At 39.1% G+C, this 27,872-nt stretch overlaps 1 protein-coding gene across 1 annotated transcript in view; it reads right to left on the bottom strand.

Moving 5' to 3' along the window:
* Nucleotides 1-1,066: 1,066 nt before the first annotated feature.
* Nucleotides 1,067-27,872, bottom strand: part of LOC149227631 (uncharacterized) — a 42,592-nt gene continuing 15,786 nt past the window's right edge. Inside the window, exon 6 of the mRNA XM_089377848.1 lies at nucleotides 1,067-1,576. Coding sequence (XP_089233974.1) covers nucleotides 1,376-1,576 — 201 coding nt within the window. The 3' untranslated portion in view covers nucleotides 1,067-1,375. The remainder of the gene's footprint in view (nucleotides 1,577-27,872) is intronic.

The raw sequence follows: 27,872 nt of genomic DNA on the forward strand, positions 1-27,872 counted from the left end.
TGTGTGTCTTCTGCTCATGAGGTTCATTAGACCCGTCAACTTCATAGTTTTGGTCTCTCCATTTGAGCTACAAGCTTCGGGTCATTCTTGGCTAGTTGTTTATCAAGGGATGCCTTCCAAAGCTCACCTTGCCAAAAGCAGGTTGTCAAATGGATTATGCCCCTTCTGTCACCAATCAGAAACCTTGAAGCATCTTTTATGGGACTGTAGTTTTGCGATATTATGTTAGAGAGTGGTGCAGAACCATCAATCTGTTTTCCTTCATGAACAGCTTCATTGACAGGCAGCTATTCATGGGGACTAGGGGGCCCTGGTTTTGTCCCACCTTGTGGGTGTTTGGGACTGTATTCAGATTTCAGCTCTGCTTACAATCTGGAAGCTGCATTGCAAGCATGTTTTTTGTGATGAGGCCAGTTCTGTCAATTATTTTTGTCACTCATGGCAAGAAGAGGTATGCATGCAACTGTCTGCCATAGGTTACCTTCTTAGTAAGGATGCCAAAGAGTTCAGCATTGTAGCTAACTGAGGTTATTCCTGCCTTAGTTGCCCTCAGGGAAAGGATATGATTCCACATTGTATATAACCTTCTGGTTTTCTTTTTGGTTTTCACTACTTCACCAGTTATGTAAATTTCTCCTATGTAATATAAGAGTCAAGACGTATTTTTCAAAAAAGAAAAATGCAAGTTCATTAAAAATGTTATCTGGTCTTTTAACATGGATCAGGCTGATGAACGATCCCAGTAAGGTACACCAGTTCATAATGAAACATGAAAAACGAGCTACAAAAGTTCCTAAAGCTCATACGTATTATACTTCAACCACACAACCATATTTATAATGGTTCTATTCATAGCAACTGATAGCAAATATGCTAGTAACGTTATTTTCCTTTGATCATGTTTTGACATTACGTCGATGTTAAATTAAATAGTTCAATCAATACACCTCCAAATAAAGGGAGCTTGTTAGAAATAAAAGCAGTTTTGAAATATAAGCTACTGTTTTAATTGTTTCTAAATTTTGCTATGAACTGGAAAGCAATATGTAGCAAGATTATGCCAATATTAAAGAATCTACAATTACATTTATGCAGTGTATAATCAAAACAGCACAATTTACATTTGTTTGTGGCCCCACGCAGAGCTCCAACTTCTCTTTAAGGTGCCCGCTCCAAGAAACATGTATACAAAGGGCTTGCCTTAAATAATAAAGTTCGACAAAAGAGAAATAAAATAGGAAAGAATGAAAAGGTAATGAGAAAAGAAACATTGCAAGAAAGAGATTTTAATGTGACATTCACTTCATAAAGCCATAAATAATGAGATAAGGTTGAGTTCAAACAATCAAACCCAATTAAAACAATGATGAGCTTTTTATAAACAACACCAATGGGAGAAAGGTGAAGGCATATGCCCAGTTTGACGAATATATTCTGCCCGCTGTGCTGTCTTGGCAGCTTGCCGGTTTCGTTTAGCCTCGGCGGCTGCAAGTTTCTCTTCTGCTCGGTGTCGAGAAGCTGCCAACTTGTTCATTAGCTTTTCATGTGCATGACCTCTTATCCTTTCCACTTTAACCTATCATACATGAACAAGTATTACTTTTTAGATTGGCAGTGCCACAAAAAGCAATTGATCTTTTAAGTAGTACAAATAACATAGTAGTGATGTAAGTTATAAATTAGCATAGTGAAGCTCCTCGGGAAAAAATCAGGATGCACAACATTTTGAGTGATATGATTATAATTGTAAACAGAAATTGAAAAGATAAATCTGAGTATAGATCCATTTTAACTCTGGATTTATTAAGCACTGTGGGATTAAAAAATCAGTGTAAACTTCTCACTGCTTAGAATATCCGAGGTTAAGATAGATCTATGTGGGTTTGTTCTTTTAAGATTGATTTCTATGGTAATTAATGGTCGCCCTTTTTTCACATTATGGTCCTCAACATTTTTTTAGTTTTGTTTTAGCATTACTCACAAACCCACAAGCATGGCAACATCTCTTCCACTGAGGCTGTAAAGTGCATCTTGCTTCTCTTAGTGCAATAAAGAGAATATTTTCATGTATGAGTCCATGTCACAACAAACGAGCACCTATCTAGGATTTGGAGAGTGTGTCAGGGCAGGTAATAATCTTCTTGTTCACACCCCATCTTGTTCTGGAGTTTTAAATAAAATAAACCAAATCTAGTCATGCTATATGTAATAAAGCCCTATAGAAAAGAAAAGACTACCTACAAGATGTATTGTAGAGTTAGGCATATGATGTATTGTGACTCCGGCATTCAGAGGATGCCTTTGCATACCTTTCCTCAAACCATTTCCAAGACCAGAAGTACAGTATATAATGTGGTACTTCAATGTTTTCTGTTAATGCATATGGATAAGAAACCACAGTAATATACCATCGTTTTCCTCACTACAGGAGAAAATTCATCTCGTGCGAATGTAGAAAAATTATATCGAGTGCATGAACTTCTCAGCCGTACTACAATAATGTCTGTTGTGACATCAACAAGGTATTTCCTTTCATAAAATCCTTATACTGCTCTGTTAGGAAGGGGTCACATGAATAAAACAAATAAATATGCATGGGTCAATGCCTTTTGAAAGAGAATATGGCAAGAACAAGAATGGCAATGGCAAGGACTCTAGAGTACCGTACACACCCCAGATTTCTTGCATGCATTCACTAATATCCCTCTTCCAGAACACTGTGAGAAGATAGAGTATAAATTAATAATAATTGATATGTTTTCTGACAATGTATGCGGAAAGAAAATACCATTTATACACCTTCTGTCCCCTTGGTGTGTGCATAGAGGAGGTCAACACCACATGTTCTTTCCCATCAATACTAAAACGATGTCTATTGGCAATTACACCAAGCAAGGGTTTTGTTCAAGTCTAGCCAGTAACAAGCAATATTCCTCTATCTTTGTGTTTTATCTTGTAAAGGATTGTGGTACACTTATATTCAATGCAATTATTCATTCCATGGGATTATGATTTTCAATCACATTTACAAAAAAGGAAGGGTTTTATGCTAAGTTGCATGATACAGGGAAACCAACACGAGTTTCCAAAATAGAAACGCACTGGAAAAATGACCCCCCAAATAATTTGGAATCAGGGTATACACACACACAAAGTCACATGATACAGGAAAACAAATATGAGTTCCAAAAATAGAAATGCACTGGAAAAATGAACCCCCAAAAAAATTGGAAACAGGGAAACATGTCATATATATGTGTGCGTGTGTGTGCGCGCACTCGTTTATAAAAAGCACATTATATTGAAACTTTGAAAGAAAGCATTATGAATAAATGAGCTAGAATATTTAAATAGCGTTCCACAGGATATGCCCCCCACATTTCCACTCTCCAACAGGCACCTAAGGAAACGTTTTCCAATGTCTCCCTTTTGGGGAAACATTTCCCTAGTGTGGGGAATGTGTTTTCCCAAAAGGGGATTGTCTGGTTGCCCCTCCATAAGGTAATATTAAATTTGATATTCTCCTTTATCTTACTTTTTTTATCCTTTTACTTAAATTTTTAACATTACTGTTAAATTTTAATTGTATCAGAACGTTTGAGAGTGGTTCCAACCTCATTGGACTTCATATGGAGAAAGTAGAATTTCATATCCCACTCGGAATTTAGCAGAAGTAATAAATTTCAGGATTTTAGGATTGGCAGGATTACAGTGTTTCCAGTAGATTGCACGATCATGAATTCGCATGGGATGAATTGTTATTGTTAGGATTTTATCAATTTTTATTTTTATTTTTATTTTTATAATTTTGGAGACAATTACCCCAACATTCCCCCATCCCCACTGAATTTCCCCAAAATTTGGGGGTGCTCCCACACATCCCCTATGTGTCTCCCCACTCTTGCAACTTCCCTATCCCAGAAACTTGGTGGAATATTGCATTTAAATGACAAATAACGATCCACAACATTTATATTGGCATCCTCATCATTAGTATCACCCTTTGCCTCACCTCAATCCTCTAAAGACATCAATCAACACCACCCAATTCTGATGAAATTGCCTGTTCCAAACCTTAAAATATGGTAGAAAAAGCTTAGCGTGCCTAATCAATAATTTTGACTTGAGTGAATAGAACATTTTTGCAAAGGCCATAATCGAGCAGTTCAACAATCAACACCACCAACCTCGGGGTACATAAAGGGCTTGGTGCTCTTGATTAAATGTCAATCCCATACCCTCATACATGATAGAATCCTATGAAAATGCTGCAATCCTACCAATCCTGAAAATTGTTGTCCATTGAATTTTGAATGGGATATGAAAATCTACTTTCTCCATATGAAGTCTAAGGAGGTTGGAAACGCTCCAAAACATCCTGAAGCAATTAATGGTAATGTTAAATTCTCTAACTAAAAGTTGACATTTCCTTTAACATTACCATCAATTGCCAAGATGTTTGGACAAACCTCATTAAAATCCAAGTCAAGGCTCAAAATAGGTAGATTTAAAGTTGGAAACACATTTCCGACAGTATTGAATGTGTTTTCCAAATGTTGAACACATCTGTACAACCAAAATGTGTTTCAAGGCCATATCATCTTCATTTCTGGATGGAAAAAAGCCTAGTACGACTCTATACTAGACACTTCCTACAACATAGGTCTTACGATATACAACAAAGTTTTTTCTCACAATTACAATCTGGAGGACAGCCTATGGACCTTTTCCTTGTTACACATACTACATAGACCTAGCAAGCCAATTAGAGTACATGGGCACCTAATAAGTACAGAGTTACATTTGAGACATGAGTCTCACCAAATCAAAATCAAAAAGTAAATGATTACATATAATTCTACACCATGGTAAACCATAACAAAACCCCTAGGCATCTCATTTGGTCATTTGCCAACTGCACATGACATGCATTCATGTGTTGCTCTCAAGATCTCACGAATTGGTGATACAAGTTCAAAACGCATAGAATGTTACCATAATGTATCTATAACAAGATGGATGGGCTTGATGTAAAGTGCATAATTTATCTCCATGAACATAGGATCCTTCCAAGATGATTCCGTCATTTCTTCCAAGATGGTTCAATCATTCTAGATGACTAAGGTGAGGTTGAGAATTCTTACAAAAGAGTCAATCAAGGTTATATATGACAGTTTAAACTATTGGTATAAAAAACTTGTCTCAAGATTTAGCGTAGAATCTTCACTCCAATTATTGAATATTGATGACATGATATCATGCAAGAGACAAACAATTACATGCACACTCAAAAACAAGGTGGTTCGACTAGTATGGAGTTAAATACTAATAATGCACTTAACCTTATAATGCGAACTGTGATTGTGGATCTATGTTGTTATTTAAGATAATAGTGCAATTTACATAATTATTTTACGTGAATAAGGATTTATATCCAAATAATTTAGCATATGTTTTTAACTTTTTACCCTTCGCTATTGAGCTTTGCAGCTCAGAAGGTACTTCTAGTCTTGTGTCTTGACTAGAAGGACCTTGATTTGCCTCATTAGGAGCTTGCTTGCGACATGCAAAGTGTGCAAGTGAGTTGCATGTATGTTGATGTGTTGCATGTGACATGCATGAGATGTGCATGTAAGGCAAGCTAAATTTATGACTTGCACTTGAGTTAAAGTAGAGAAAGCTAAAGATATGATAGTTAACTAAAGTAATGTCACTTATCTTCAGTTAACTTGACAAGCTAATTTTGGCCATCAATATTAGCTTAGGAAAGTTATAAATTGAGCCTAAAGTGAAGTGCTAAGACATAATAGTTTCACAAGATTGAGAGAGGTTTCTCTGTGAGCGTGTGCTAGGTCTGAGAGAGTGCAGTGACGTTGGTGATCAGTATTGTATTTTCTCGGCTGGGCCATTATCTATAGTATAAGATCCCAAGTAAGTTCTGTGATTAATTTATTAGTGAAGAACTGTTGATTGGATAGAAATTTGTTTATGTGTGTGTGTGATTCAGATCAAGTATTACTTTTTTGCTTTTACTATATTTTTTATGTGTTAGGATTCAGGAATACGGCCGTGTATTCGTTGTGCGTATTAATTGTTGGGAACTGAATCCCAAGTGTTGGTTTCGAAAAGTCTAACTTGGTATCAAAGCCGGAACTCTGAATTGATCTTGGAATCGCAGGAAGTCGGGTTCGAATCAGATCACTGAAGCCAGGTTGGATCGGATCATACAAACATAAAAAATTTAAGAAGGCGAGTTTTTTTTGGGGCCGAGAGGAATTTTTTTTTACTGGTGAACTTTTGAGTCAAAAAATAAATATGATTAAAACAAAACAAAGTGAAAAAAGCAGCCCATTTTTTCAAAAAGGGAAGAATTAAAAATTAAAATCAAAATTTAAAAAAATAAAAAGGGCAAAGGCAGTGGGGGTTGACTAAGTGGCCGACAAGCTGACCCAATTGCCACAGTGGACAGGAGTCGTTACTCAACCTCTAGAGTAGCCAACAATGGCCAGGCCAAGCTAGCCGCACAGGACACACACTTTGGGAGAGCGTAGAGAGCGACAAGCTGAGAACAAGCGTAGGCCTAGCGCATTTTGTCGGAGGGTTCTTGAGTGAATAGCAGTTGTGAAATTAGTCGCCGAAGTTGGAGAAATTCGTCGCCATGCGGGTGTGTGAGTTGTAGTGGGGACAACTCGCAAACGAGCAAGCGGCACCCGACAGAGGACAAGAACCCGCTAAAAATTCTCCCAAACCAACGATCAGACGCTGAACAAGAACACTTGACTGCAAACAGAGGTTAAGGGACCAGAGGGGTAGAGTACACAGGCGGGCCAAGTAGCACAAGTATGCACGACCAAGTAGTATGAGTAGCACGAGTACGCAAGCGAACTAGAGGTGCAAAAACCATTGTTGAGAAATCTAGGGTAGAGGGATGAGGTGATTTCTCTTAATATGATAATTGTTTGTGATGCAGTTTTACTTAGTCTTTATTAGCTTCTTCTTTCACTTCATTATATTAATGTTTTCTATCATCAAACAGCTACCAAATCATAAATAATCATGAGACAGGGGGCACAAAATGTAAGCGATCGGCCAGGGCTAAAACCTCTACAACTTGAGAGGAAAACCGAAACAAATTCTTCTTCTTATAGAATCTTCAAGTGATGAATTCCAAGACCAAGACCCTTGACCTAAGAACGACCAAGTCAACCCTTGCTTGAAGATGTAGCAACCTCTCCTTTCTTCACCCTTGATCCTACAACTCAAGTCTGATCTTCTCGGCCTCTACCTCTACAATTTTCGGCTGCCTGTAGTTGACTGCAACTTCCCACGTGTGACCAAATTAGGGCTATTTAAGCCCTCCTCCTTCTTCACTTGACTTAGGGCTACTTTTCTTATGAATTCGGCCTTCAATATGGATCTTTCTCTTGCCTTGATTCAACCCTCCTATGATGACTATAATTTGGTCTTTACTGCAGAGATTCAAACCCTAATCTCCTCGCACGTGTGAACAGAAAGTGACCCAAAACAAATATGTAACTGCTTCGCTCTTCCTTCGAGTTTTATCTCTTCTTCTTCGCTTGAATGAGAGGCTTCTTCTTCATCCTTGTGCTTGAACTTCTTGTGTCTTTGTTGTTGTGTGTAGAATGAGGTCGAGTACACCTATATATAGTGATATGCCCATGTAAATAAGCCAACTTCACTAGATCCTAGGCCAACATTTCATCTTGGTGTAGGGTCATTGCTCCACTTTAAGGCCGACTTGCTAGAAGTGCTTGAGCTTGGTCTTGGAGGGTCTTTTGACTCTTAAAATGACTCAAATACACATGTAACATGCCCAAGAAGGGTCTCTCATACATGACATTGACTCAATTGACTTTATGACTTAATGACCAAACCTAATAGCTCACAATGGGAGCTTCATCTATAAAATAAAATTTCTTGAGCATGAAACCCATGTCTCAAGCATAAAATAATTTTATTTTTCCTTCTTTACATTAATTACATAAAATCGTGATTACAGGTCATTATGAAGACTGAACCTAGTTACATATTTCAACAACCACAACCCCAGATAAGTTGTTGGGGCAGCAGCAAGTTGACGCAATGAGAGATGATTGTCAGTAGCAAGTTGTTTGTTGAGGCCATGTCAACGTAGGGGCAACAGAACATCGGAGTAGAGAGAGAATAACTAGACACTGCAAGAGCGACGTCGAGCCAACCGTCGAGGCTAAGCACACAGGGTAATTAAAAAATAATAATAATTCACAGTTAGACTATTGAAGTGCCCAAGTAGCACATGTGAATTTCAGGCAGGGAGCAAGAAGGCTCTGGGCAGCCTTGGGAAGTGTGAAGGAAGGTTAGGGAAGAGGGCAGCAGGCCTGGGCAATGTGCAAAAGGTGAAAAGCTAGTTGTTGGTCAATTTGACAAAGATGGCCACTGGGCTACATTACGAGGATAGGTTGGACGGGTCAGGGAATTTTGGCCCATGGAAGGATCAAATTGTTCTATTATTTGAGGAGCATGAGTTGTAGGACATCGTGGAGAAGGTTGTCCCAATTCATGTAGATCCTACTCAATTGGCTGCATTTAATAAGATAAACGTGAAGGCCAAGAGAATAATCTTAGACTCCAATAGAAACCATGTTATACCTCATGTGTCGGGTAAAAAGTATGCCTATGAGATGTGGGCATCCTTAACCAAGTTATACTAGAGTACAAACCAAAACAAGAAGATGGTGTTGAAGGGGAAACTGAGAAACGTCAAGATGTCTGAAACTGACACAGTTGCATCATACCTAACTAGGATCACTCAAGATTAGAGATGATTTGGCAGCAGTGGGGGAAACTATTAACAGTGACGAGTTGGTTAGAACAACCTTGAATGGCTTTCCTTTGAAGTGGGATGCCTTTGTTGATGGGATCGTCGCATGGGAGGATCTTCCCAATTGGGATAGATTGCGGGATGATTTTGTATAGGAAGAGACAATGAGACGTTCCAAAACTACAAGCCAACATGATGGTAATGATGATGAGGAGAATTTTTCACTTGTTGGAAAGGGCAAAGGTAAAGTAAAGGAAGTAGGGTATCTGCCTGCATGAAGGACATAAGAAAAGTGAAGTGCTTTGCGTGTCACAAGACTAGTCACTATGCAAGCCAGTGTCCGCACAAGAAGAAGGAGGATCAGGTGGCTGCATTAGCATCAACTGAGATTGATGACATTATGGAGAAATTCGAGAAGGAATTTTTTCTAGTTTCTTGTGTTTCTGACAGTAGTATTGTTGTGTATGAAGACAATGGGTTATGGCTAGTGAACAGTAGAGAATCCAGTCACATGACAGGGATGAGGTCAGTGTTCCGCAGTGTTTCAGAGATTGACTCAAACTGGCATTGTGAGTTGTGGAGTTAGCACCACGCATGTAGAAAAGGGGGTTGGATGTGTCAAATTCCAGGTAGAATCGAGAGGATTTCTGGAGGTGACAGGGATGTTTGTTCCAAGGTTAATGGTACACATACTCTCAGTATCAGCCTTGGAGGATGTTGGATATACAGTTTTGTTCCGATATGGACAAGTGCTTATATATTTAGAGGGAGCAACCTTGGATGCAGTTTTAATGCTTGTGTTAAGTTTAGATAACAATGGTATGTTCTATGCTTTAGCACTATTTACTTCAATGTTCCTATAGCAGCCCAATGACAATTTTCAATTATATCCAGTAGCAATAACATTAACTTAAACAAATTGACAGTAAATGCAGAGAGAACATAAAAACATGTGTAGTAGACAAGCCAAGACAAGAGGACACAAGATATGGCAGACGCCAGGGACAAACCCCAACGTGGGGAAACCCTTTGATCAAATCTTCTTACTATTCTTCAATAGTTCAACAGAGAGAGAGAGAGTACAAATATCAAATTAACTTGCCCAAAATAGTCTTGTCAAATCAGCATTCAACTGCAGCCCTAACCAGAAAGACAATGGTGGTCAAAGCAGCTCCAAAATGTCCTCCAAGTAGCTCAATCAATGGCAGTAGAATTCAGCCTTCCAAGAGGGTCAAAGTCAAACACAAAAACAGTTCGGTCAACTCTGTCAAATGTTGTTGTAATTTCTACAGTCAAAGGTTGAAGTCGACGTTGAAGTCAAACCCGTCAAATTGTCCCAATCACCTCGAAAATTGCTGCAATCAATGCAACCTTCAAAAATCGGAATTATGCCCTCAAGATCAAAGTCAACGCTGACCTGTTTCCTGAAATTTTCAACCAGCAAACTAACGCAGAAAATCGTCTGTTTCTCATGCATGCGAAGTAGGAAGAGGTTGCCTCCAAGTTGTATGAACCAATCAAGAGAGGGGAGAGAGAGATATGTGATTAGATGAGTGATGTCCAAATGAGAAAGAGATCACTCCTATTTATACACTTCGTTGAGGGTGAGGAGACACATCCATTGGGCTTATGAGCCTACATTTGACTGAGGCCGACCTTGACAATTTGTGTATGAGAAAGAATAAATTCAAAATTCCATTTTTTCTTGTCGGAATGAGATGATCTTTATGTCAAAATTGGACCTCTCAAAAAGAGGAAACCAATGCAATAATCATCTTCATCATATGAGTTGTCCTAAGGTGGAATTTAGCCCTAGTTGCCAATTTTAACAACTTGGCATCAGACAGGGGCAGTCATACAAGTTGTTGGGGCAACTTGTGGGAATATCCGAGGGGATCTTGGATACAGGATCAATGTCAGTTACTAAGAGGGAGCAAAGGGCGAGGAAGAGTGATTCTTCAAGTACTTTCAAAGCCTTAGCTATTATGATATGATATTGATGGATGCTCAAAAGAAGGACCCTCAGAGCATGGTTGGCTGTGATAGGTTCTCAACTTCGATTTCAGATCAGGTAGCAGGACAGGCTTCAATGTCAGAGGGAGCAGCTACATATACTAATATGGGCTTGGAGGCAAATTCGGGGGGAGGAGGTTCATCAAGAAGTACCTCCTTCTTTACCTCCCTTGCTAAGAGGGAGTGTTGAGCTATGTAACTCGAAAGGTACTTCTAGTCTTGTGTCTTGACTAGAAGGACCTTGATTTGCCTCGTTAGGAGCTTGCTTGTGACATGCAAAGTGTACAAATGAGTTACACGCATGTTGATTTGTTGCGTGTGACATGCATGAGATGTGCGTGTAAGGCAAGCTAAATTTATGACTTGTACTTGAGTTAAAGTAGAGAAAGCTAAACATAGGATAGTTAACTAAAGTAATGATCACCTATCTTCAGTTAACTTGACGAGCTAATTTTGGTCATCAATCTTATCTTAGGAAAGTTATAAATTGAGAGCTTGCTTGCGACGTGCAGAGTGTACAAATGAGTTGCACGCATGTTGATTTGTTACGTGTGACATGCATGAGATGTGCATGTAAGGCAAGCTAAATTTATGACTTGTACTTAAGTTAAAGTAGAGAAAGCTAAAGATAGTTAACTAAAGTAATGATCACCTCTCTTCAATTAACTTGACGAGCTAATTTTGGTCATCAATCTTAGCTTAGGAAAGTTATAAATTGAGCCTAAAGTGAGGTGCTAAGACACAATATTAGCACAAGATTGAGAGAGGCTTCTAAGTGAGAGTGTGCTAGGTCCAAGAGAGTGCAGTGAGGTTGGTGATCAATATTGTATTTTCTCAGCTGGGCCATTATCCCTGGTACGGGAGCCCAAGTAAGTTCCATGATTAATTTATTAATGAAGAACTATTGATTGGCCAAAAATCTGCTTATGTGTGTGCGTGATTCAAGTCAAGTGTTATTTTTTTGCTTCCGCTGTATTTTGTGTTAGGAATATGGCCATGTATACATTTTGCGTACTAATTGTTAGGAACCAAATAGTGGGTGTTGGGTTTGGAAAGTCTTAACATTCACAAACCCTTTTTCATTAGTTTATGCCATAATATGCATCATAGAATCATGGTTGACACATGTTATTGTCAACACAAAATTATTTTATAGATATTATTCTGTAGAATAATATATAGCAGGGTTATCGACATTAGTATATTCCTATAAATACCCACCATTAACTATGTTGTAATCATCAGACACAATGAAATGAAATTGAGGAATCTGAACAAAGTAGTTAGAACAGGAAAAAATTTGCCACAAAATTATGGATCAAACCAGAACCAGCTAAAGAACCAATATAAGAACTAGCCAAAGAAAAAATACATAAAATATTCAAAATTTTAATAATATTTTGAGATATAAATTCAGAGATATATAAAATTAAGTTTCAAAGAAAAAATACATGAACATTGAGGCTCTAAATGACCTCCAAAGTCCAAAACTCATCATATTATAATCAAATGAGTAAATAACTCATCTCCTTGTTTGTCTTATTAGAACGACACAGCCAAGTCTTAGAACCTAAAGTTTGCTTTCTCTTGTTGAACAACTTCAAAAACTGATGACATTTCAAATCCACTGGCACCATTAAGCAGCCTCTAGGCTTCAATCAGTTAGAACTATTGAGCAGTGCATTCCTCTCCTACATTTCAATCTTGTAATCCTATAATTCCTAACCCAAGGGGTGCAAAGGGAAGGGGTAAAGGGCCATGTTTCACATTTACGCAGAAATGTTGAAAAAAGATCTTAAGGATGTTGAAATCTGAAATAACACCCCAATTTCTATCTTCTCATTATGAGGTCCAATGGGTTTGATTCCCCACTAAATAACCTAGAATGGAAGCTTTAACTTTTAATGTTAAAATTTAAGTTCATGAAAGTAAAATATAAATTAAAACTTTAAGACAATTCCAAAGAGGAGGTTCACTGGATGACATGGCTAACTCACGGGTGATTGATCAGACAATGAAGTTGATGGGGTTCTTTTTTGGGGATTGGGAGTGTTTTTCTTTAATGACTCAATGGGAGTGGCATAATCATCTTCATGAGAATTGCTAGTCCCAATTCCTAAACCGACCAGTTGGATCAATTCTAACCATTGATAAGAATATCAACATCAACAAAAATTGGCAAACCATGGTGAGCATTAAAAAATACCAAACAAATACATTTTCTTCCTTTTTTATACATCTTATATTTATAAAAATATTTAAAATCAATAATGCAAAAAGTGGAAGGGTATATACAATGGAGATCATAACCTCTTCCATAATGCAACTAGTACTAAAATAAAATTAGAACAAGCTCTAGGGTCTAGACATTAGGTAGCTTTGATCGATAGGTCACCCTTGGCCAAGAGCTCATGGTGTAACTCATCATGCCACATGGTAAAAAAATAAAATAGTGAGCTAACCTTATTCCCAAAATGTACTTACACCTAATCTTCCAAAGAATGAATAAGGTGGGAATCATCAAGCACTACCAAACCCTAATGAAGGTAGAATGGACTAGAGGCTGACAATCTCCAAACAAACCAACACACCAATGAACCTTGTCATAAAGCAAAATTGAATAAACTAACCACCCCCACAAAATATGCTTCACAATCTCTGAGCAATAACAAACAAGACAAAGACCATCAAAGAACCCACTCTTAGCCAAACAATCTATGGATGGGATGCCATAATACATCAGTAGCCAGGCAAATACTATTAGCCTATAGAAAAGCCAAATGGACCAAACATTGGTTTTAGCATGGAAGGCTTTTATGTGGGCCTAAGAGACTAGCCAACAATCTATTTTTCTAAAAAATGACTTTAACAAAGCTGGTGATCAAGTCAACTTTCTTTTATAGATGTTAATCCATTCAAGTTTTGGACCAAAGTGTGTAGTCATGGTGACAAATGCTCTTCAGTTATTTGTTAGAGTTTGCCCGTATCTAGGGGCAAATATAGAGCATCCTTCTCTCGAATAGTTAAGAGATGGTCAATAACCATCTTGTAGATGACTCTCACCTCTATGTGAGTGCAAAGTGAGGGTAGATTGATGTCGCACTTCCATGCTCAGACACCTTTTGCTTTGCTTCAACTACTATGGTCAACGACCCCAAGACAAATTTTTGGTTGATTGGGATGGATTTACCACTAAATTAGACTTTTGTAGCATGGGCATATATTCAACCCAATGTGATTGTGAGGTACTTGGGTATCCCTTTTGGGGTGGGGTTGTCACTGGTGTCTTTAGAGGCTTCAAAGAAAACACCATGTTTGGTGTCATAAAGACATCCCCTTTACTAGGAAGCTAACTATTGTTGGGTTCATTCTTCATGTTTCACATGTATATTATAAATTTATATCTCGTTTTGGTTCCCTATCAAGACTTGAGTAGATTCTATGGTCATATTTGTTGTCTAAGTATGGTGGAGAGAGGGGCCTTCCTTTGGTTCTAAGAGAAGTGCGTACTATGCCCAAGGATGCAGGAAGGTTGGCTTAATTGATGTTGCCTCTCAAGGTAGTATTCTTGCATCCTAAGTAACAAGGCACAACCAAATGGGGCTTGTGTCTTGTATCCTACATGTAGAACACGTGCCCTTACCGTGTTCCCCATTAAAGATGCCCATGGCCCATAAAAACATGTTTTCCTTTCACAAGACAAGTGCCAAACACATGTCAAACATGTGCCTTAACCCTATCTGCCATAAAAGAGGCCCACAACCCATAAAAGCATGTTTTGCATTTCATTTTAGCTCATTTCACTCAACAGATTGGAGGAGTGAGACGTTTTGGATTGCAGTTGAGGGTTACTATGCAATGTAACAAGATGCATTGTCACAACCATGAAATCATAGCTAACAATCATGCGTAGCCAATAAACAAAAAGGTAATGACAACTTTTGTAAACAATAGAAATGACAACCACAAGATTCTTAAATAATTTGAGATTACATGAAGGATTAGGTTGGATTTAACAACCTCAACCCTAATCTCTACTCTTGGGATAAATTTGCCCTTCTACAAAGATTATTTTAGCAACAAGATAATGGAAATTCTTGCAAAACCTTAATAATCCATGAAAGAATAGCGAGATGAAGAAACATCAACTTGAAGCCATGCCCTTCTTCCAATTCACCCCAAATATAATCAACAAAATACTAGTGAGAAAAATCCCTATCCACCAACCATTCATTTAACAAATGGGAATATATCTCCTTTTATATCTTTCCTTCAACAACTTCTCCAATAAAATATCATTTATTTTTTGAAGGCACCTTAGAATCCTCCTAAGGTGGAGCACTCCCTTTTGTTTGGATAGAACACTTTGAATGGGTCCATATTGCCACTTTTCATCTCTACAAGCAAAACATTTTTCTTAAAGCATGCATTTACTCTTCATTTGAGGTTTGATCATGGGAACCTGCCACATGGCATCCCCTCATGCAAAGAGCTTGGCTCAAAATATGTAGAGAAAAAAAACCTCAAACAATGTGTTCTCAACCCAAAGTTCTCCTCAAAGGTGAAAACATGCCCCCAAATATGTACAAATGCATCAAATAATGTGTCAACGCCAAGGGGCCTAAGGTGAATTATGCCTCCAAATGTGCGAAACACGCCTCAAATAATGTGTCTTTACGCAAAATACCTCTTCAAAGGTGAAATTGTTAATTTTAGGCAACAATGGTATGTTCTATGTTGTAGAGCAATTTTACTTCAATTTATTTATTATCCCAGTATCAATATTCAGACTAACAATCACATCAACATGATAGTAAAATGCAGATAGAACATAAACATAAATAGTAGAAGACAAGCCAAGACAAGAGGACACAAGATGTGGCACCAGCCAGGGACAAACCCCAATGTGGGGAAACCCTTGATCAAATCTTCTTTTAGTCTTCAATAGTTCAGCAGAGAGAGACAGTACAATTTACAAATCTGATAATTTATAATAGCAGCAAAAGAGCCCTAACCAGAAAAGTCAACGATGGTCAACAGGCCATATTTGACCCTCAGCAAATCAGTCAACTTCAGTCAACTTTGGCCAACTTCGGCCTCCAAACAGCAAGATAAAAGCCCTCAAAATAGTCAAATTCAGCCCAATCAAAGTCTGGTCAAACAACCCACCTGCGGTCAGCCCTAGCTGCAGCCAACGCTGGTCAAACTATCCAGAAATTCGGTCTCCTAAAATGTCGCTCTCTTGAAATTTCAAATGTGTGGAGAGAGAGAGGCCCAGAAATCCATACCCAATCAATGAGGACAGAGAGAGAGAAGTGTGAAGACCAGTGTGTCCAAATGAGGCTAAGTCACCTTCTATTTATATGCAACGTTGAGGATGAATAGACGTGATTGTTCGGCTTCTGAGCCTACATAAGTTTGTTGGTCGACCTTGATAATTTGACCATAATCAAAATAAATTCATAACTTCATTTGTACATGCCAGAATCGGATGATCTTTAGATCAATCCTACACCTCTCGGAGAGAGGAATCCAAGAAAAATATCAGTTGTCATAAATAAGATGACCCATGTGGAGTTTGGCCCTAGTTGCCAATTTTAACACTCCCTCTCAACTAGGGAGAACTCCATCTGCTAATCCATCTGCCAATCTGTACTATCTTTGCCATCAATGCACTGCTCTACACTGCTCTGCTGAACTATGAAGAAGAAGAAGTGATCGAGAATGTATCATACCATTCTCTACTGACCCGAAGTCAGTCCCAATCAAAAGAGAGTGTCTCATACCACTCTTACTGACCCGAAGTCAGTTCCAATCAAAAGAGAGTGTCTCATACCACTCTTACTAATCCGAAGTCAATTCCAATTGATCCCAGATCAATATTGGTCATCCTAGCATAGGGACTACGGTAGTACACGATGTGTCCATCGGTATTACTATGGTCCCTATTCTCATTTCCCTACTCATTGGCCATATGAGAGGTACTTCCCATGAGTCCCAAACTGCATGGGTAGGATGTCTCAGCAGGAGAAGGATGAACCACTCATCCTGCCTGCGTGTCGTCAAGGGGTATCGCAAGGGAAGGCTGAACCACTCACCTTATACACAACAAACCATTAGGGGAAGGTTGAACCATTCACCCTATGGTTGCTCATCGCTCCAAGAAGTACCCCAAGCCCCCCGAAGCTCCCAGAGCTCAATGTCCATCTCATATAGGACCCTCATAAGAGGGTCTCTCCACGACTCCAAGTCGTTCTCGGAAGGCCAAGAACTTGACCTTCCCTAGGGGCTTTGTCAGAATATCGACGACCTACTCATCAGTCCCAATGTGATGGAGCCTTATTGTTCCTCGTTGTACCATATCCTGGATAAAGTGGTACCTGAGATCTATATGCTTGGAGCAATCATGAAACACAAGATTCTTTGATAATCAATCCCACTCTGGGTGTTGCAGAGGATCACAGTGGTATCCAGCACATGTCCAAATAGCTCATTGAAGGGCCATACTAACAGCTATGTATTCAGCCTCAGCGGTGCTCAAGGTAACTGATTTCTGCTTCCTGCTCATCCAAGATATCGAAGCAGAACCCAAAGAAAAACAGCATCCATAAGTGCTCTTGCGATCCACCACACTACCAACCCAATCAACATCAGAATAACCATGCAGCCTCACATCTTCGGCGGTGTGTCTTAGTCCATGAGTGATCGTGCCCCAAAGATATCTCAGAAGATTCTTGGCACCAATCCAATGTATATGATGAGGCTCAACCATATATTGGCTCAATGTGTAAACTGCAGAACATATGTCTGAACGGGAGTTCACCAAGAACATCACAGCGCCTATGAGTTGACGATACTCAGAAGCATTTCCCAATTTAGGTCCAACAGCACTACCACATAACTTCTTAAAGTTAAGTTCCATCGGAGTAGTCACAAACTTACAGTCCACCATCCCAAATCTTTCCAATATCTTCACAACATATTTTCCTTGAGAGAGGAAAATTTCACCTGGCTTTTGCCAGACCTCCAACCCTAGGAAATAATGCATCTATCCTAGGTCCTTCATCTCAAATTCAAAGGTCAACTCCCTCTTACATTTGTGAATGAGAGGGTCTGCACCTGTCAGAAAGAGGTCGTCCACATAAAGTACTAGAATGAGAGGTTTATCATTTTCAACCTTAGAATAAAGGTTTGGATCGGCTTCACTTCTAGTGAATCCCAGCTTCATCAAATAGCTATCGATCCTCTTATACCAAGCCCGAAGTGCTTGCTTCAATCCATAGAGAGCTTTCTTCAACCTGCATACATGAGATTCTCGATCATGAACCTCAAACCCCTCGGGTTGTTCCACATAGACTTCCTCTTTGATTGAACCATGCAAGAAAGTTGTCTTGACATCCATCTGATGTATGTTCCATCTTTACGAGGCGGCAAGGGCTATGATCGAGCAGAGGGTGATGTATCAGGTAACAGGTGCAAATATCTCATCGTAATCTACACCTTCCTTTTGAGAGAAGCCTCGAGCAACAAAGCGAGCCTTGAACTTTTATGCACTTCCATCAACTCCATGCTTGATTTTGTAGAGCCACTTAGAGGTGACAACCGATTTGTCCTGGGGTCTAGGGACCACATCCCAGACATCATTCTTCATAATTGACTCGTATTCTTCATTCATAGCATCCTTCCATACTTGATGCTTCACGGCTTCTTCGAATGATGAAGGCTCATTTTGAATGATAGTGCTCATGGCGGTCAAATATCCTTGATCCCTGTTCAGCGTCTTGCTTTCACGGAAAGTCCCCCTTGGTGCAATATGTCTCTCAACATCTTCAAGAGTCTCCCTAAGCCATGAGGGACTCCTTTTGGAGGAGGAGAGCTCATGAGGAGGAGGATCAATAGGATCCATAGGTTCTTCAACATCAGGCATCGTTTCATCTTCTTTTGCACCCTGATTTCCGGCATCAGCTTCTTTGTCCTTCCTTAGGATAAGAAGGTTGTTGATCTTCCTAAGGGCCATATCTTCGTCGAAGGTGACATCATGACTTATTTCAACTTCCTTTTGACTAGCCACATAAATTTTATATCCCTTAGAATTTTCACTATAGCCCACAAAGATTCCTTTCTTCCCAAACGCACCCCATTTGCTTCTTTTCTCTTTCGGCACATGAAAATATACGGGACTTTCAAAAATTCTAAAATGAGAAACATCGAGTTTCTTACTAGTGAACATTTCTTTGGGAGTCCTGAAGTCCAATGCTTGATGAGGGCATCGGTTTTGAACATACGCGGCGATATTTGCAGCTTCAGCCCATAGGAACTTCAGAAGGCCTTGATCATGAAGCATGGCACAAACTGCTTCTACAATAGAGCAATTCTTCCTTTTAGCCACACCATTCTGCTTAGGAGTGTATGGCATTGTAGTCTCCCTCTTAATGCCAGCTTCTCTGCAATAATCTTGGAATTCATTGGATTCATACTCGGTCCCATTATCAGTCCTCAATATCTTGATTTTCTTCTCGGATTGGTTTTCGATCAAGGCTTTGAAGTGTCGAAACTAGGTGAACACTTCATCCTTCTTCTTCAAGAAGTAGATCCAGGTCTTGCGAGAATAATCATCCGTAAAGGTGAGATAATATAAGTATCCTCCCAAAGAGTTTACGGGCATCATACCAGATATGTCGAAGTGGATCAATTGCAATATATCTGTGGTCTTGCTATTGCTTGAGGGGAATGGTCCCCATGTAAGTTTTCCTTCGGCACATCCCAGACATACACCTACATGCTCTACTTTGAACTTGGGCATACCTGTCACCATCTGTATCACATCGTGTAGGGCCTTATAATGAAGATGGGCAAACCTCTGGTGCCATAGTTCAAATTGTAGAGATGTGTCGCAAGACATGGCTCCCAATGGACTTCCTCCAACTCGATACAAAGTGTCAACCCTGAACCCAAGAGTAAAAGCATCTTTAAAATTTATTTTCCAAACATGTACCTTTCCATCAAATAAAAATCAACTTGAATCCTTTATCTTCCATCGCTGAAATGGACACTAGGTTCTTATTGAGGTCGGGTACATATAGTACTTCTTGCAAATGAATAGTGTTATCTTGATTCAATTGAAGGGTAACATTCCCTACTCCCTTCACGGAATAGGTGGCATCGTCTCCAAGGATAATCTCCAAGTTTGTCTCCTTTTCTATCATATTAGAGAGGGCTTCCTTGTATCCAGTAAAGTGCCTTGAGGCACCGCTATCAATCAACCAATTTCCCAAAGTGTCCGAGGAGAGGCAGTGGAGAGGGTTGATATAAGATAGTACTTTTTTTGCTTATTGTTAACAACATTGGATTCTTCATACCTAGAGTTCTTTGATTTCTTGGAGGGTCGACCATTTCCTCGATGTCCTGCATTCCTTTTTCCCTTGCCATTGGACCTGCCATTCCTTTGATTGTTGTTGTTGAAGTTGCCCCTGGAATGATTGTGATCATCATCATCCGATGTGTCCCTTCTATTTGTACACTCCCTTGCATAGTGGCCAAACTTATTGCAAACAAAGCACCCGCCCTTCCTTCCTCCCTTAGATCTAGGCTTTCCATGGAAATGACCTTTATACCCTACATTATTTCTCCTTTTGGCATGAGCAGAGAATGCAATGGGGTTGCTTCTATTAGAAGGCATTTCTTGCTCCACCATTCTTGTTTCTTCTTGAATGCATCTCGACATCAAATCTTCAAACTCTAGAATTCGATCATTGTTGAGTATAGTGGTTCTAAATACATACCACTCAGGTGGGACTTGGGAGTCCTCGAAGGGTGGTGAAAGTAAGTTCCTTGTCAGGAATGACTTCTCCAATCGAGAGTAGATCATTCTTGATCTCAATAATCCTCAAGAAATAGGATTGAATGTCCTTGCCCTTGAGAAATAGAATTTGATTAGCATTACTAACCTTGAACATGCTGACCAACCTGTCGTAAATCTCCTTGGAGGTCTTCAATTCAGAGATGTAGGCCACCAAATGCTTGTCAATGTAATCCATGATAATCTTCTTCGCTTTGACTTCAGCCCTATTGTACTTGGTCTTCGCAGCAGCTGGTGCATTTGAAGGAGGTTCAAGGATTTTACCCTGCACATAGTCCATCACTTCTTTTTCTTCCAACGTCAAATCAAGAGACATCTTTCATCCATGATAGTCAGATTTATCATGGAGCTTGTCTTCAGCCGGGAAGTAGGATGAGGAACCCATTGAACCTTTTGTCCTTGGCCAACTGTCTTTGGTGATTGCTCTTTCACTCTTTCTTGGGCTTTGTCTTCACCTCAGCTCCGAAACCATGTTAATTTTAGGCAACAATGGTATGTTCTATGCTTTAGAGCAATTTTAGTTCAATTTCTTTATTAGCCCAGTATCAATATTCAGATTAGAAATCACATCAACATGATGGTAAAATGCAGATAGAACATAAACATAAACAGTAGAAGACAAGCCAAGACAAGAGGACACAAGATGTGGCACCAGCCAAGGACAAACCCCAATGTGGGGAAACCCTTGATCAAATCTTATTTTAGTCTTCAATAGTTTAGCAGAGAGATAGTACAATTTACAAATCTAATAATTTATAACAGTGGCAAAAGAGCCCTAACCAGAAAAGTCAACACTGGTCAACAGGGCAAATTTGACCCTCAATAAATCAGTCAACTTCAGTCAACTTTGGCCTCCAAACAGCAAGATAAAACAACCCTCAAAACAGCGAAATTCAGCCCAGTCAAAGTCTGGTCAAACAACCTACCTGCAGTCAACCCTAGCTGCAGTCAACACTGGTCAAATTGTCCAGAAATTCGGTCTCCTGAAATTTCGGTCTCTTGAAATTTGGGCCTCCTGAAATTTCTCTCTCTTGAAATTTTGCTCTCCTGAAATTTCGAACATGTGGAGAGAGAGAGGCCTAGAAATTTGTACCCAATCAATGTGGAGAGAGAGAGAGAGAAGTGTGAAGATGAGTGTGTCCAAATGAGGCTAAGTCACCTTCTATTTATATCCAATGTTGAGGATGAATAGACGTGACTGTTGGGCTTCTGAGCCTACATAAGTTTGTTGGCCGACCTTGATAATTTGACTATAATCAAAATAAATTCATAACTTCATTTGTACATGTCAGAATCAGATGATCTTTAGATCAATTCTACACCTCTCGGAGAGAGGAATCCAAGAAAAATACCAGCTGTCATAAATAAGATGACCAATGCGGAGTTTGGCCCTAGTTTAACAGAAATACACCTCCAAATACATGGAAGCTCCTCCAATAGGGTTATTCTCACCCCTTCTCGCTTTCAACATGCCTTTGCAACCTCCTTAAAAAGAGAATTCAACATTAAGTAAACCTTTGGCCTGCCAAGTGCAAGTTTTGATCCAAATTTAAACAGGAACGCAACAAATTACAGATATAACCATAAATACAGAGATGCGGTAGAAATAACACTTCCTTTGATTAATGTAAAATACTAAAATATGCTTACAAACAGTATGGAAATGAGACTAGCTCGGCTATGGTAACTTATCTCTGAGAAGAGATGTGGTGGCTACATCCCTCTAAACTGTGTTACAATGAGGCTCAAGAGCCTTTTTATTATTGAACAATACGAGCAAACCCTAAACAACCAAAACCCTAACCCGAGGAGATGTAACACCAAGAGTTTATGGGCCCCGTTGGGGTTAGTTGGACAACCAACTTCCCGAGGTCGTGACTTGGTCATATTATCGCCGTTTGACGTGCATGATACCTCGTTGGAAAGATCCCTCCAAGGACTACGACGGAAAAGACGATTTTATCAATAAAATCATTGGTGGTAGATTGCCAAAAAAACATCGTTTAGGGCCTCAAAACAGCTTCGGAAGTTTAGGACCCGAAAAATTGCTAAAAATAGTAAACTGTGCTACAATTAAGGGAACCGAAAAACTGAAAGGGACAGTTGTGGGGGTCCAAGTGGGATACGCAGGTGGCCACCAACATCCACCTAGATCAAGTTTAGTGCTAAATCGCATCCTTTCAAGTAGGGCATTTCTCCTTCAACATCTTTCTTTGCCACGTGTCATGTTTTGAGCCTCCAATAAAGTCAAGTGTTCATCTTCTAAGTCTCCCTTATAATTCACATCATCATTCGGTTTTGAAGCATTAGGTTCAATCCATGAGTAGGGCATCTTACTGCTCAATTTGTCATCCTGAATGTATTAAAGCCCCAAGCACCTAGATGATATAGATTTGGGTAACTAGGAGGTCAACCACTATCACCTTGCCAACTCTCCTCTAATCTTTAAGCCAAATCTCCTCCATCTCAAGGAAGGCTTCCCTAACTAGGACTATTAATAGTCACTGATAAATAAATAATAATAATAAATAAATAGATAAATAATCTAGGATTGTTGGAATTCTAAGGCAATGGAGCGCAATGGTGGTTCAAAGAGTAAATTCCACTAAACCAAAATTAAAATTTGAAAGGAAAATGAAAGGATGGTGGACTAAATATTAGTGCCTAGTCTAGTGGGTGAATGAAGTCATAACCAAGGTACAAAAGGAAGCCTATTTTAAATATGAGAAAGAGATAATATGGCTGAGAAGTACAAGCCAATAATACTCTTGCCTTGATGCCTTGTATATAGAAATAGACCTAGGGTTGTTGCATTTATACACAACATACAATACTAAGAAGGATTATAGTTACCAAGTTATGTATGTGTACATTCAATCCTTAAGTAGAAACAAAGACACAATCATTTGACAAAACTCCAATGATAGCCCAACAAAAAATGGAAAAAGTATACCAGATTCCTACTCCCAAAAGCATGTGCCTAGATTACTTTAGCAAAACGGAAATAGCAATAAGAATGTGAAAGAAAGGCTCACCCATAAGATATTTGAAGAGCCTCCAAGCACATCCAAGGGACTTGCCATTAAACTCCAAGGGGGAGAATTCTCCAAAATCCAACCATCCCAAAGAAATGAGGGAATTTCTCTTTAAAAAGGGACTCTAACTCAACCTCTTACAATACAAATAATATATCACCTGGATTCTAGAAGATGTTGGAAGTATACTAGGTTGAAAGTGGTTGGCCCACCTCAAGCAACCTCTATGATCTCCAAGCATCAACTCAATGTTATAATGTACCAAGAGCAAGCATTGAGAAACATCAACCAATGGAATAATTTGAGGAACCACGGCTCCATATCATTAGAGGTCCACCATTATAAGTCACCTCCATAAAAAGATAGATTGGCTTATGTATCTCGTCCCCATGATTTGCATGCTAATAAGCGTGACAAGATCAATTTTCCACTTGACAACGTATCAGTGAATGAGAATATGATTGCAATCACATGACAGTGAATTGGAATGCAGTTCCATTAACACATGAAGTGTGACAGCTTGAATCTGGACGGCACCGTTAAATTAGAAATCAATATGCATGTGACAGGGCAACTTCAATTCAGAGTGGCTCCACTGTAAATGAGGTTCTGAATATGAAAACAGCCCATCCAAGTACAAATCCATGGTTGGCTCAAGGTAAAGGTGGAACCATAATCATGCATTGATACCCCCTTCAATCCAACTCATGGGCCATGATGAGAATTGGTTGGATCAAGTGAAGATGGCTTCACATTTTTTTTTTTTGTCTTCACAAGTGAACCGTTATAGCTATAGCTATGACTGACGGTTCCTTAATTGTATCAAACCATCATATGATGGATAAAGGCTTCTAATAAAATGTGATTTTCTTACCTCCACTTCTTTCATGCATGTGGGGAAATAAAAGGATGAGCTTTAATAAGTTGTCTTCATATAACCTTTAATTGAAGAGCCCCCATTGTACTATGCAATGTTATAGTATACATTCATATAATGGGCTATGTTTGCAAGTGGGGTAGTTCCATAAGAAGTTTGGCTCACAACCCCCCTTTATACATTTTATGCTTTTCAATAAAAGAACCCCCCCTTTATGATATATGTCCTCCTTAATTTTCATGAGCATATGTTTCTTTATCAAAATATAAAGTGAGAGCATCCTTATGTGCCATTAGGGATTGTTCCATAAGTTATTTGTACCATGGTGATAAATCTCTTTAGCACAACTCACCATAGGCCAAAGTCATAACAAAAGGGAACCGTGTGTTGCACTCTTAAAATACTGCCATGGACTAGGATCACAACATGCATTCACCAATTATATACCAGAGGACCAAGGAGAATCAAGACCCATAAACCTGTAAACCCTAAAGCTCTATCAACCAAGATATGCCACCATGAAGAAGAACCAATCCAAGATAATCCATCACATTAGCCACTGCTCATTCCATGCCACTAACAACATCCCAACCTTTGGAAGGCTAGGCTTATAGATACCAACCTGCAAAATCCTAAAACCACAGGTGTAATCCTCATTCAATATGGTGGGTAACAAGGCACTCTATCAATGATGCAACATAATAGTAATATAGGACAAGGTGTATGGCATCCAAGTCTCTCCTCACGACCTATAATTATCACTGAGCTCCCACAGATGCCCACTGTGTCAATGAGAGAAAGATGCCAATAAAAATGCAAAATAAGCATGCATTTTCAGTGGGTAATAGGCCTCACCCAAGGGATTCAAATAGAGAACCTACTGACACAGAACTAGCCAAATGCCCAACAACATTGGTAACAACAAATCAAGCTATGTTAGTTGAGAATTATTAGTTACTCATATTAATAACTCATCACTAAGATACTTAAGAATTGTTACTCACACACATTAATTATTCACCACTAAGTTAGTCGAGAGTTGGATTAAAAGGGGTATCCACCCTTAATCACTAATCTATTATCAATCAATAAAATACAACTTTTATCTTTCAACGGAGATTATATAGAGATTTCCTCTTCCCTATTTTAGGAATTATAGGTGCATTCCAGCCTTACATATGCAAGTGCCTCCAACCTTTATTCTTTCTTCTTCTTGTTTATTTCCATATGTGCCTTATAAATACAATAAGTATATGCATAACCTCCATAAGTCTTATTGTCATTGGATGTGTTAGGGACACGACAGTAGAAAGGTGAAGTGGACAATGAATCTTACAAAAGGAAGCAGAGCTTGAAAGAATTCAAATCAGAATTAAGGGACTGGAAGACAGAATCTTCCCCAATGTAGACTCTTCTACCACACGCCCATCAGTACTTCGGAGATGAATAACAGTGAGCCAATTAGTGATGAACTAGTAATGGACCAGAATGCAGGGGTAATGAAGGATGAGGAATAACTCAAGAAAGCTCAGCACCTATTTTCGAAATTGTATCATTGCAATGTCTGTTCTGAAGAGCTATAGCATATTATAAACTTACAAATTACTGCATAGTGCAGAGGGTAATTCAGCCCCTAATTTTGGTTGCAAATGTAAATACAATATGCCAAATCTGCCTGATCAAATTCCCAGCTGATACTAAGGCAGAAACAAAGATTTCAGTTAATATTAGCAGGTTTTATGACAGAGCCAAAGTTTAGCGACCTTTTTCTGTTCGAAAAGTTGGCATGCATTCCAGGTATCGCAGAGGCCATGTACCATTTTTAAATATTTAATATACATTTTTCTGTTTTGTTTTGTAGAAATATGTATGTGTGTGTGTTACCATTTTTAAATATTTAATATACTTCTGTTTTGTTTTTGTAGAAATATGTGTGTGTGTGAGAGAGAGTGAGAGAGTGTGTGTGAAGACAAATAGTAAAACATCCAAAACAAGATGGTGTTAAAATGTGTGCCCCGGATACAAAGTCTGAGTCTACCAGATAACCAGGTGCAGTTAAAAATAGTTTTCATTCCAATGCACAAATAATGCCTGATAAGCTATTATTGTAAAAAACATTACAAAACACCAAAAAAACTGTTAAACACATACATGGCAGCAACAAAATATTAAGATAAGCATGAGAGTCTATCTATTATTAACAAATGATATACATTTATAGTACATTCATATGACCTTTGGTTTCGTATTCCAAGGTCTCTTGGACTTCCTTAGACTATTCAGCTTCCACACCAACCCTTAGAGGATTAGGTGTCCAACATTCCCCTCCTTAATCCGAAGGGTTATGTATGAGTCCAAGAAGAGAGCTGTAATACAAAACGTGCAAAAATGCATAGCAGCACTAGGCTGAATGTGCTCTCTGAAATGTTAGTATAAGGGAGGTGGTTTAAGGATGACCACCAACACTGGAATTCTTAGTGCAATTCCCAGAACTCTTCCAAGTCTAGCATGAAGTTTAGGTCTTCTACTAGAGGAAGTGCTCCTGATGTTTTGAAGAGGGAAACCTTCAACCATGAAAGGTTGGCCTCACCCCGTATAAAAGGGAGAACCTCAACGTTAAAAGGGAGGTCTCAACCTGTGATGGATTAAGGATGACCAACAACTTTGGAATGCTTAATGCAATTCCTGGAACTCTTCCAAAACTGGCAAGACGCTGAATTCTTCTGCTAGAGGAAGTGTCCCAAATTCTTTGAAGAGGCATCACCAACTGAAAGCATGATCAGGGGCATCTTTGTCTCTGGCTACAACTCTGAATCTAGTATGGTAGGTTGTGGCTCAGGCTCGCTTGATGTGGCTTTGAAGCTTGTAGATGAACATCATTCCCCCCCCTGTCAGATACAAGGTGAGATGATGGAGAAAATTCAACTGCAAGACTGTTCAATACTCTAAAACAAGTTCTGACATATGACTGGAATATCTTCTTGGTTGTTGATGCCCATTGCCAAGAAGCAATCCATCCAAGATGAATCTTTGTTCTTGCAGGAGGTTTGTTTCTTAAGCATATGTTTCAAGAATGATTGGTTTTATGACAGTGCTTACATGGATGAAGATCAAAACAGTGATCTTTCATATGGCCAACTCGGTCACAGTGTTGGCATTTCACAATCTATTGTTGTTGTTGTGGAAGAAAAGCAGAATCTAGAACCGCTGAAGGTGAACTGTCATAAAGGAATCCAGCACTCAGAAACTGGGATGGGCTTTGAGTAA

This window comes from Pinus tabuliformis, chromosome J (genome assembly GCF_031772625.1).
Source record: "Pinus tabuliformis cultivar Carrire ecotype Pingquan chromosome J, CPIR1, whole genome shotgun sequence".
In the NCBI taxonomy this organism is placed as follows: Eukaryota; Viridiplantae; Streptophyta; class Pinopsida; order Pinales; family Pinaceae; genus Pinus; species Pinus tabuliformis.